The following is a 12,223-nucleotide window of genomic DNA, read 5'->3' on the forward strand; positions in this document are numbered from 1 at the left end:
TACTCAGGGTCTCCTCACTATGTTCCCACAGGGCTGGATCTAGGGTCCTGCGCTCAGTGGCTGCTGGGCTGATGGCACTCTCTCTCTGTCTACCTGGGATGGTGCCAGCTCAGAGCCCCCAGGGAGGAGCCTAGGAAAGGATGTTGGGGGAACAGGGGCAACACTATTCCAGGGCCCTCCAGGCTTTGTGTCATCTCATCTGCCTTTTGTTCCTGCACAGACGCTCCAAGAACCTGCCCTCAGTACAGAGTTTATACACCCGAGATGTCCCCTTTCTACCTAGAATCTACACTGTCTTACAAGCCCACAGGAGAGGTAAGCACCCTCCAGAGCCAGAAAGACCAAGGGGTCCCTATGTCTCTAGGTACTTCCCTCTTGGCTGGCTGAGGTCTGGGCATCATGAGCCAGAGAGTGGAGTTGGGGAAGGTCAGGGTGTCCCAGGTGGAGATTCCTGTGGGCTGCAACGACTGGGTCAGCTCCTCTTCTCCCCAGGCATCCCTTTCCCTCCCTGTAATCTGTTCTTTCTCTGTGGAGAGCTTAAAAGTGTCGGGTAGTGTGGTGCTTGCAGGGCAGGAGACCCTTTAGGAAATAAGCAGAATGGGGAGAGCTCCCAGCTAGAGGGAGGCCCTGCCTGGATGGCCAGGTGGGCAGCCCTACCCTCTCCTGTTTCCCAACATAGCCTGGGCTGGAGAGTGATGCTCCCAGCCCTGCTTTAGGCTGGTTGCAATAGGCAGGAAGAAGTGAAGGTTGCACCCCTCAGGCTGCAGCCTGGGAGGCCTCCTCCCAATAAGCCACCCTCATGAGTTGTCTTCAGGGGCCAGGACTTCCCAGAGAGTCTGCTACCCCAAGCCCCGCTGCCTCCTCAGGTGGAGCAGGGCAGTCAGGACGCCAGGACTTCTTGGCCGCTAGCTGTGGCCATTCTGGGACATGTAAGCTGCCAGGGCGACCACCACGGCCACATAGAGACCAGCCCCGATGGCGATGGAGAGGGCGGCCAGGAATAGGGCCCGGCGGGAGGTGGTGCTGGCCAGGCGGAAGTCCCCCTTGGAGATGGCCTTGCTGGTCTAGGGAGAGAGAGGCGCTGATGAAAGGGAGCATCCCCACACCCAGCAAAACAGCCCCAGCCCTCCAGGCCCTGACCCCAGGCCCCCCCAGAGGAGTGGGGTGGCCAGAGCAGAAGCCCTGGGCCCCACGGGCTCTTACCCCCTGGGAGAAGTAGAAGGCAGCTATGCCCAGTGGCCAGAAGCAGCAGAGCATGGAGAAGATAGTGAGACCCAGGTGGTCCCTGGGAGGCAGCGTAAGGAAGTTGTCTTCACTTTCACTCTCTGTCGAGGTTGCATCACTCTGCAAAACATGAGTGGGCTCCTGTGACCTGGCCCGGGATCACCCATTGTCAGTGATGTGGGGCAACGGGAAGACCATCTGTTGTTAGTGGGAGTGTGGGTTGGGCTCGGTACTCTCTACCAAAAGCTTGGACAGTGAATGGCCCAGTGATTCCACCCTTAGGAGTTTATCGCTAGGAAAGAACACAAATATACACATACCGGAATGTTCATCATAGGATAGTAATTGTGAAAGATTAGAAACAATCTCAACACCCAATGACCAGGAGATTGGGTTAATAAGTGATGGAAGAACCTACAATGGGATACCATGTAACCCTTAAAAATCACCTTGTAGAAAATATTAGATTATGTGGAGCAAAACTGAAATATGCTGCTTAAAGAGGAAAGTTTCTCTTATAGAATTGTGTATAGCAAGATCTCTTTGGGGGAGTAGGGTAGGAAAAAAACACATAAGTAAAAAAGACTGGAAGATCATCCACTAAAATAATAGTTATGTTTGAATGGTTTTCTATATTGACTTTAAATTACTTATATAATCAAGAAAACAAGAACGAGGTGAACTTTCCTCAAAGTCTAAAAGTCCATAGGTGGATGGATGAATGGATAAAGACAATGTTATCTATTTATCTATCTACCTATCTATCTATCATCTATCTATTATCTATCTATCTATATCTATATGTACAATGGGATATTATTCAGCCATAAAAAGAAGGAAATCCTGCCATTTGGGACAACATGAATCCTGATGCATTATGCTAAGTGAAATAAGTCAGACAAAGAAAGACATATACCATATGATCTCACTTATATGTAGGATCTAAAAAAGCTGAACTCATAGAAACAGTGAGCAGATTGGTGATTGCCAGGGGCTGGGGAGTGGGGGAAATGAGGAGATGTTGGTTAAAGAGTACAAACTTCCAGTTATAAGAGGAATAAGTTCTGGGGATCTAATACAGCGTGGTGACTGTAGTTAACAATAACGCATCGTACAATTGAAAGTTCTAAGAAAGTAGATCTTAAATGTTCTCACTCTAACAACAACAGCAACATGGTAATTATGTGAGGTGAAGGATGTGTTAACTAACCTTATTGTGGTAAACAATTTGTAATACATACATGAATCAAATCATGGCATTATACACCTTAAACTTAAACAATGTTATATATCAATTATCTCTCGATTGAGCTAGAAAAAAACAAGAACAAAAAAATGCTATTAAAAAATTAAATATTCATAACCCTTAAAAATTGTGGGGCTTCCCTGGTGGCACAGTGGTTGAGAATCTGCCTGCCAATGCAGGGGACACGGGTTCGAGCCCTGGTCTGGGAAGATCCCACATGCCACGGAGCAACTGGGCCCGTGAGCCACAGCTACTGAGCCTGCGCGTCTGGAGCCTGTGCTCTGCAACAAGAGAGGCCGCGACAGTGAGAGGCCCGCGCACCGCGATGAAGAGTGGCCCCCGCTTGCCACAACTAGAGAAAGCCCTTGCACAGAAATGAAGACCCAACACAGCCATAAAAAACTTTGTTATATTGTAATATTCATAAATAATAAACATAAAATAATAATATTAATAAATAATAATATTTAAAAAAATTGTGAATTGCTATGTTGTACACCTACTTACATAATATTGTAAATCAACTATACTTCAATAAAAAAGATACCCTAATGCAGTTAATCTTAAAAAAATTAAATAGCCCAAGCTAGTGTTTCTCAAAGTATAGATAGCACCTGTGTCAGAAGTGCCTTTTCTTTGGTAACATACAGATTCCTGGACCCCAAGCCAGGCCTACAGAATCTCAACACCTGGAGGTGAGCCCAAGAATCTGCATTTTAAACACACATACTCACCTCCTCCTCCTCCTCCTGGTCGTCCTCTTGGCCTTGGAGCTCCTCTTGAACCCCGTAGGACACGGTCTGGATGGTGACATCCTCTTCCGCTTGGCCGGGTTCTGTGGACCGCTCCGTCGGCCCAGCGGGGGGCTCCCTGCTCTCTGTGAAGCTGGTTTCGCAGCTGTCTGCCCTGGGCTCCTTGACCTTGTCCCTCCCCAGGAGGCAGTTGGGCCTGTACCAGGCCTCCACGGCCAGCTGCAGGGATCCTGGGTCCAGGAGCTGGTGGGCGTGAGTAGGCCCAGCACCACCCAGGAGGTAGGAGTAGATCTTCTCCCGGCATGGCCAGGCGGGAGAAGCCTCGGGGTAGGGGTAGGGGCCATGGAGGTGTGCGGGGTTCCGAGGCAGCAGTGGGTTCTGTAGCTCACTCAGACTCTCCATGGTTCTGGGGGCAGCTCTGGGGAGGAGAGCCCCAGAGCCCCAGGACTTGGTGGCCAGCTGGGCAGTCCTCAGAGAGCCTGCTGGGAGAGCAAGACAGACACTGAGGCCGGCATTCTGGATGCAGGACCGGAAGTGGTGAAGAGCACAGACTCTGCAGTCTGACTTGCTCTAGACCCTGCCTGTACCACCGGCCAGCCGCGGGACCTTGAGTTGGTCACTCAACTCCTCAGAATCTCCGTTTCTTTGTCTGCAGGTTAGGGATAGCAGCAGTACTTACCTCATAGAGTTGGTTCATTCATCTATCCATTCAACACACAGTTATTGAGCAGCAGTGATGGCCAGGCACTGGACAGATGCTGGGGATGCGGTGGTGAGAAGGGCGGGAAGCGAGGAGAGGAAGAAAGAGGCACACTTTGTCTTCCGGAGCTTTACAACTGGTGGAGAAAACGCCTGCCCTGAAGGAGAAGTACAGCAGAGGGTGTGAGAATGTACGATGGATAGAACTGACACAGAGGCGCAGGGGAGGCTTTTGAACTGAGATCTGAAGGAAGAAGATGAGCTGACGAGGTGAGGGGAGGGGAGACGCGTTTCACGGAGAGGCCGAATAAAGGATGGTAGGCAAGGGAGATGAGAGAAGGCTGGTGTGGCTCAGGGTACAGAGAAAGGTGTGAGATGGAGTGCAGGCCCAGACCGTGCAACCCCGTTTAGGTCTAAGGGGCCTTCAGGGATCTTGGCAGGGGTGATAGGATGAGATTTGGGTCCCGAAGCCTTCCTTGTGACTGTGCGTGTGGGGCGGCTTGGACTGACCGTGACACCAATAGGAGGCTTTGCCATGGCTTCAGGTAAGTTGAGGACAACTGGGACTCAACGGTGAGGAGATGGAGGAAAGGGGGCCGGCCTTGGGAGACACTGACAGGACTTGGTGGCAGGGGGGATGCTGGGTTGCCAGAGGATTTGTTCTAGGGTTGGTGGGACCACCGTTAGCTCAGAGCTCACTACATACCATGTGCTCACAGAGGTCAGTTCTTCCTGAGGAAGGATGCTTCTCCCCAGGTACGGTCTTAGGGGGATGCACCTTAGGCTAACCTCCCTTATAAGGCAAATTGTGGGATCTGGGGCAGGGCTTCCCGGGTGCTAAGGTCTGGACTTGCACATCCCAGTTGGAAATGCAGACACCCTCAGGGGCTGCCTCTTCCTCTTTCAGCCAGCCCTGAGCACCTACTGTGCGTCTGGGAAGGGCGCATAGTGGGTGCTCAGGACTGGCTGAAGGAGAAAAAGGCAACTTTTGAGTGTGTCTACAGCAAATCCATACACACTCTGGGGTGTGGCAGGTAGAAGTGGGGTCTGGAGAGAGAGGAGGGGCCCTCCAGGTGGCCTCAGGAGGCTTGCTGTCTCCCTCCCAGGCACATCATGAAGCTGGTGGGGGACAGGGTCATGTCTTGCCCTGGATTTATAACCTGGAGGTTGGAGACTCAGTCCTGGCCCTGACACTTTGGGCAAATTTTCATGCCCTTCTGGGTTTCCTCACCTGTACAGTGCAAATGATAATCCCTGCCCACCACATGAGGTTGTTTTGAGGATCCAAAGAGATGGCCGAGATGCAAGTATGTTGTCGATTATAAGTGGGAGGGGCTTCTATGCTCATTTCTGGGCTTTAGAACTTGTCTTCACCCCCATCCCCGTCCAGGGCCTTTTTTGGCCTTCTAGCTGGTGCCCTGCTAATGGTAAAGGGTGAGATATTTTTGCCCTCCAGACTGGGTTTATCTTCCCCAGTCCTATTCCCCACCAAGAATTCACAGCCAAAGCCTTGCAAAGGCCATTTCTTCTGCCCCAAGAGAAGTGGCTGGATTCTAGAAAGCTGGTTCTTGGGGAGCCTTAAAGACAGAGCATGGCCCCAGAAATAAAGCCCAGGGAATGGGACAGAGCGAGGGGAGGAAGAGGGCCAGGCAAGATTCGGGGAGGGCAGTGAGGGAGTGTCTGTGGGGGCCCCGGCTCTCCTGGCTGGGTTGCTATGAGGGCAGAGGGTGGGCTGTTGCCTGCCTCAGGGCAAAGGATCAAGGAGAGACTGCCCCTGGCTCAGAGGCTCTGAGCCCCCGAGATGTGAGGCCTTGGAGCTGGGGTTCCAAGAATGTCTAACAAAGAATCCTGGAGGGGCGCAAAGAAGAGCATGTGGTCCAGGTGCCCAGCTCTTCACCCAGGGAGGGCACACGTGGTGCTGGAGACACTGGACTGCTATGTGCCTGGAGGCCCTGTGGGTGCATTAACCAGCTGTGGCAGAAATTTCTCCACATACAGGGACTGGGGAAGGGGGGGAGCTTAGGTCACTACTTTCGGGGCTGCTCACAGATGCAGGGGCCTCATTACTTCTCTCTCCTTCCTCTCCAGAGTGCAAACATGCAGGGAGGGATCCCTTGGACTGTAGTGACGTGGAAGGGCACCTTGCTGCTGCTGGGGAGCTGGGCACCCAAGGCAGAGGCCTCACAGGGCCACGCTCACGCCTGGGCTCCTTGGGGCATATTCCCAGCAGGGCTAGTCTCTCTAACCCCCAAGGGCAGCTTCGGAGCCCCTGTCACAGCCTCCCTCCACCAGCAGATGTGACCCACAGATGTGGATCCAAAGGACATGTGACCATAGGCACATGTACTCAGTTAGGTACGCTGAGTTTCCATTCCTGCTCCACCCCGATTAGCTTTTTGACCTGGCACAGTTACCGTCAGTTTCTCCATCTGTAACAAGAGGGGTTGGATTAAACAGCCATTGATGTGATGGTGGCACTAATATACCGTGATCCCATAGCCTCAAGGAGCCCCTCGGTAGTGAAATCCCCACACTCCCTACCTTCTTCAATAGTCAGGAAGAACTGAGCACACTCAGCACCCAGTGAGTGCAGTTGCCACCTTCCCCACTATGGCCCCTCCAGCAGGTTGAGGGAGGCAAAGGAAAGGCAACACGTCTATTTGCCAAGCGGGCCGTGGCCCCAAGGAGTTATTGCCCAGCTTTCCACTCCCCCTGGGCTGCCCCCGTCCCAGCCCTGCCCCTCCACCTGGTCCCCGCCCCTGCTCACCTCGCCCACCCTCTGCGCCTCCATCCATGTGTGCAGAGGTATACAGGGGCCTTTCTGAGGGAGTAGGGCTGGGGAGACCAACCCTAGGGCCCTCGGAACAGATTAATGCCTCAAATTCACCCCTGCCCTGTGCTCTGCCTCACCAAGAGGCCAAGCTCTAATCCCCCAGAAGCAAAGGAGGGATACTTGTGTCCAGGAATCAGGCCCTGGAGCTCTGAAGACCATAGGGGCATTTGCAGGGTGCTTGTCCAGGGCAGGCAGGAGCGGCTGTGTCCCAGCTCACCCCCCTGCTCCTACCAGCCACCCTCTCTTGATCAAAGTACACCCAGCTGAGCCTCGGAAACCCAAGCCACATAGCCTCGCCTGGATCACTGCTCTCTAACGCCCCAACACACACATACCCTGAGGGCGCCTTTAGGCAGAACTTCTCAGCACTTCATGCACAGACATGAAGCGTGCATTCACCCCGGGTTTTCCACAGTAGGGACAAACTGGAAGCCACCTGAACGTCTAACATTTGGGGACAAGTTAAGTAAATTATGGTGCAACAACACAACGGTACAAGGCCTTCAAACAGGTTTGCAGAGAGGAATAACATGAGAAAGTGCTCTCTGCAGATTCACCGAGAAGGGAGAAAAGAACACCGTATGTGCACGTAATCTCAACTCTGCCAAAATGTCAACGGTGATTATCCACCCAGCTGAGCCTCGGAAACCCAAGCCACATAGCCTCGCCTGGATCACTGCTCTCTAACGCCCCAACACACACATACCCTGAGGGCGCCTTTAGGCAGAACTTCTCAGCACTTCATGCACAGACATGAAGCGTGCATTCACCCCGGGTTTTCCACAGTAGGGACAAACTGGAAGCCACCTGAACGTCTAACATTTGGGGACAAGTTAAGTAAATTATGGTGCAACAACACAACGGTACAAGGCCTTCAAACAGGTTTGCAGAGAGGAATAACATGAGAAAGTGCTCTCTGCAGATTCACCGAGAAGGGAGAAAAGAACACCGTATGTGCACGTAATCTCAACTCTGCCAAAATGTCAACGGTGATTATCTCCAGGGGTGGGAGCACAGGTGCTTTTCATTTTTTTTTTTTTGACGCCATGTTTTTTCTGTTTTCCACATTCATTTTTTTACGATGAGCATGCACTACTTTTATTTATTTTATTTATTTTTACTTTTTGTTTTATTTTATTTTATTTATTTATTTATTTATTTTGTGGTACGCAGGCCTCTCACTGTTGTGGCCTCTCCCCTTACGGAGCACAGGCTCCGGACGCGCAGCCCCAGCGGCCACGGCTCATGGGCCCAGCTGCTCCGCGGCATGTGGGATCCTCCCGGACCGGGGCACGAACCCGTATCCCCTGCGTCGGCAGGCAGACTCTCAATCACTGCGCCACCAGGGAAGCCCATGCACTACTTTTAAACCAGGCAAAAATTAATGGATTTCTTCTGAGCCAAATTATCTAAAATCAGTTTAAAACCTCCCCGGGCTGGGGCATTCCTTCTGAGTTTGGAGGCTGAGCACAGCATCAAAACCTGCCCCCCGCTTCCCCCAGTATGCACAGAGAGGCACGTCACACACACACGCACATACATGCACGCACGCAAGTGCATACTCACACCCACACCTCCACCAAGTCAGGGACTGCAGTAACACTCTCACAGTCAAGCCACGGGTCACGGTTCTCTAACAGGTCATGTTCTTTCCATAACCTGCTAGGGCCACACAGGAGTTCACTGAGACCCTGGGGACCCAGCACCGAGTCCCGGCCAGCAGGAGGTGGTGGCTGGGCTCCAGGCCCAGCCTTCTCTGCCCTTGGCCTGACCTGACCTTTGGCCTGTTGCTTTGGGCTGCCTTTCTCTCTCTGTTCCCTGGAATAAGGGACCAGCATTCGACGCAGAGCAATTTTCATCTCCACCTCTGCTGCCTGGTCTCACCTGGACTGCGTGTCCTTCCAAACTGTGTATGGTACTGTGTACATGCACACTTGCTGGTGAACATGTTCCTCTGTGTGTGTGTGCACATGTGCATGCACACGTGTGCACTCCGCTCCAGAGGAAAACATGAGATGGCTGGGATTCTGAATGAAAGAAGATTGCTCCAAACGTGTGGTCATGGCTGGAGGTCTGGGCCCCGCAAGAGGAGAGGGAGAGAGGTGTGTCTGTGAAGCCACAGTCCCTGGCTTGTTTCCTTTTGAGCTGAGAAGTGAACTGGGCCCTAAGGTTTTCCATGCCCTGATTTGGGAAAGGAGAGCACAATGACACCTCCCAGACTAGGGACAGGAAACCATCCAGGAATCCACTGGAGTGGATTCAGCCTCCCACGGGAGTCTGATTGCACTGGAGTCCAGTCATACAGTGTGACATAGTTTGTTTATCTATAAAATGTATGGAAAGGGTAGAAGGAGTGGAAGGGGTTGATTTTTAACAGCTCAGCTCAACATGACCCTGGGATTCTACTGGGAGAAGAAGAACTTACTTATTGAGCTTTTTGCAACGTGCAGGGAGCGGAACTGTTCTAAACGCTCATTTTGACTCTGTAATTCTAGTGGGAGAATAACAATAGGACAGAGGGCTTCCTTTCCAGCAGTTGCAGACTAACTTGTGTCACACCGAACCAGCCAATGATAGCTAGAAAAGCTAGGGGAAAATATGAAGGTATTGAAGAATCACCAAGGGAGCAAGAACTTGAGGGGTCAAGGTGCCAAGATTCCACAGAAGAGAGAAACATGGTAGTGGTTACATGACTGCAGGTATTTCACAAAACTCACTGAATTGTACACCTGAAATTACTGACTGTTATTGTATGTATATTATACCTCAAAGCTGATTTTTTAAAAAAGACAAAATTTTTAAAACAACACAATGGAACTACATGCTACTAATAATCAATGTACCCTAAATATAGAAATACAAAAAAATTCAAATTTAAAGGATGAAATAATAACACCTCAACACTTACTAAATTCTTACTGTGTTCCAGGCACTGTTCCAAATGCGATGTATTATCTCATTTAATCCTTACAATAACTCTATGAATCATTATCTCCATTTTACAGATAAAGACATTGAAGCATAAGAAAGTTATAAGTGCCCACAGGCACACAGCTGGTGAGTGGTGAGCTGGGCATGGACCCTGGAATTCTGACTCAAGAGCGACTGTGCTCTGGTGTCATTACATGTCAGCTGCCATCTATTGAGTGCTTGCTTTGTTTGAACACCATGCCAAGTGCTTCAAATGCAGTATCTCATTGAATCCATCCTCTTTCACATGGGTGGGGAGGATGCGACTCAAGAGAGGTTAAATAGGTTTTCTGAGAAAACACAGCTGGAGAGTGACAGAGCTCCATTTGACCCAGGTCTGTCTGATCAGAGCTCATGCTGGCCTGAACAGCATCAAGTTCAGGATTAGCTGTGGGCGTAGGGCTTAGGGGAAGTTTTATGCATGCACTGCCTGGTGGGCTCTGAAATGTCTAGGAAGAGGCACCATGAATACTGTTAAAAAGAGACCACAGGGGCTTCACTGGTGGCGCAGTGGTTGAGAGTCCGCCTGCTGATGCAGGGGACATGGGTTTGTTCCCCGGTCCAGGAAGATCCCACATGCCGCGGAGCGGCTAGGCCCATGAGCCAAGGCCACTGAGCCTGCGCGTCCGGAGCCTGTGCTCCGCCACGAGAGAGGCCACAGCAGTGAGAGGCCCGCATACCACAAAAAAAAAAAAAAAAAAGAGACCACAGGAGCAGTGGTTAAGAATCCGCCTGCCAGTGCAGGGGACACGGGTTCGAGCCCTGGTCCGGGAAGATCCCACGTGCCGCGGAGCAACTAAGCCCGTGCGCCATAACTACTGAGCCTGTGCTCTAGAGTCCGCAAGCCACAATTACTGAAGCCTGTGCACCTAGAGCCCGTGCTCCGCAACAAGAGAAGCCACCGCAATGAGAAGTCAGTGCACTGCAACAAAGAGTAGCCCCCGCTCACCACAACTAGAGAAAGCCCGCGTGCAGCAACAAAGAACCAACACAACCATAAATAAATAAATAAATAAATAAATAAAAGAGAGAGACCACAGGAACAGTGTGATGTGGGACCAGGAGGATGGGGCCAGTCCTCATCAGAACCCTGTAAAATTATAACAGCTACTATTTACTGTATCCTCACATGAGCCCCGTGTTTCACACACTTTATCTCAAAACTGTACAACAATTCATGAAATTGGTTATCATTATTTCTCATTTTTCAGATGAGGAAACTGAGGCTCAGAAAAGGTAAGTAACTTGCCCAAGATTAAACAGTGACAGACCCTGGATTTGAACCTAGGTTTAACTGAGTCCAAATCCTGGCCTTTCATTTACTACACATTTCAGAGCCTACCCGTGTGTAGAGGGTTGTGATAGATGGTGTGGGTGTGAGAATGGTGAAGACTTGGTCTTGAATGAGTTAAAACCAGGGCCTTAGTGAAGGTAAAGGGAAATCGGAGCTTTAAGAAAAGATTAAGAGATTTGCGGTGATTTAGCAGCCCAAAGATGGCTGCCTAGATAACTTTAAGGTCTGGATTCAAATACAAACAGAGCTATTGTGAGGGAGCTCAACCTCTGACCACTATCTCTCAGTGCAACAAGAGAGATTGCTTCTAAACCGTCAGATAAAAGCCAGAACTTCCTAGCAGGGCAGAAGATTAAATAGAAATGATTACAATCCAGGGAAGAGGTGCTGTCTTTAAGAATAGGTGCTAGACTATCTTCCAGGCAGATAATATGTAAACTGTTCTGTAAACTGTGAAGTGCTGTGACTTTGGTGGCTGTTTGTAGATGGCTTAGGGCTGGATTTGATGATTTCTTGCCTGTAAGCAAGAGAGCCCCCAAGCCAGCTTTGGAGTCATGGTTGCAGCTTGTTGCATCTCACAGTAAAGAGAGCAAGAGTCAGGGGTCGGGGTTAGGTTGGAAGGCAGCAGAGTTGAGGGAAAATGGGGAATTCATCTTTCTTTGCTTCACCTGCCTCCTCAGGAAGCTAATGCAATGGATTTTCCTTTCTCTTTCCTCTGTCTTCAAAGGCTCCAAACTCCTGATCCTTCCTAATGGCACTTAAACATATTGTTGTTCCCCTGGCTTAAAAAATTGATAACTGTAAAACCCGACTGCCATCGAGAGGCAGGGGTCTATGTCCCTCCTGTCTAATCTGAGTGGGCTTGTGACTGCTTCCACCACAGAGCACAGCAAAAATGATGCTATGAGACTTCAGAGGCCAGGTTATAAAAGGCCATGCAGCCTTCACCTTGTTCGCTAGACTACTCACTCTTGGGACTCTGAGCTGCTGTGGATTACTCTGAGGCCGTCATGCTGGAGGGGCTGTGTGTGTAATGCTCTGGTCGGTGGAGCCTGCTGAGCCCAGCCTTCTGGTCAACCCCAAGATGCCAGACATGAGTGAAGCCATCTTGGACTCTTCAAACCAGCCCATCTGCCCTCTGAATACCACAGGGTGACCTCTGTCCATGCCACATGGAGTGGAATAATCACATAGCTCAAACCTGC

At 50.7% G+C, this 12,223-nt stretch overlaps 1 protein-coding gene across 1 annotated transcript; it reads right to left on the minus strand.

Moving 5' to 3' along the window:
* Positions 1 to 905: 905 nt before the first annotated feature.
* On the minus strand, positions 906 to 3,711 carry SYNDIG1L (synapse differentiation inducing 1 like). The gene is made up of 3 exons (XM_007117095.2): positions 3,205 to 3,711; positions 1,204 to 1,344; positions 906 to 1,064 (listed from the first exon to the last, which is right to left on the minus strand). Exons 1-3 carry the CDS (start codon positions 3,622 to 3,624, stop codon positions 906 to 908), a joined length of 720 nt encoding a protein of 239 aa, XP_007117157.1. The 5' UTR covers positions 3,625 to 3,711.
* Between the last annotated feature and the right edge of the window lie 8,512 nt (positions 3,712 to 12,223).

The sequence above is a fragment of the Physeter macrocephalus genome, chromosome 11 (genome assembly GCF_002837175.3).
Source record: "Physeter macrocephalus isolate SW-GA chromosome 11, ASM283717v5, whole genome shotgun sequence".
NCBI classification, from domain to species: domain Eukaryota; kingdom Metazoa; phylum Chordata; class Mammalia; order Artiodactyla; family Physeteridae; genus Physeter; species Physeter macrocephalus.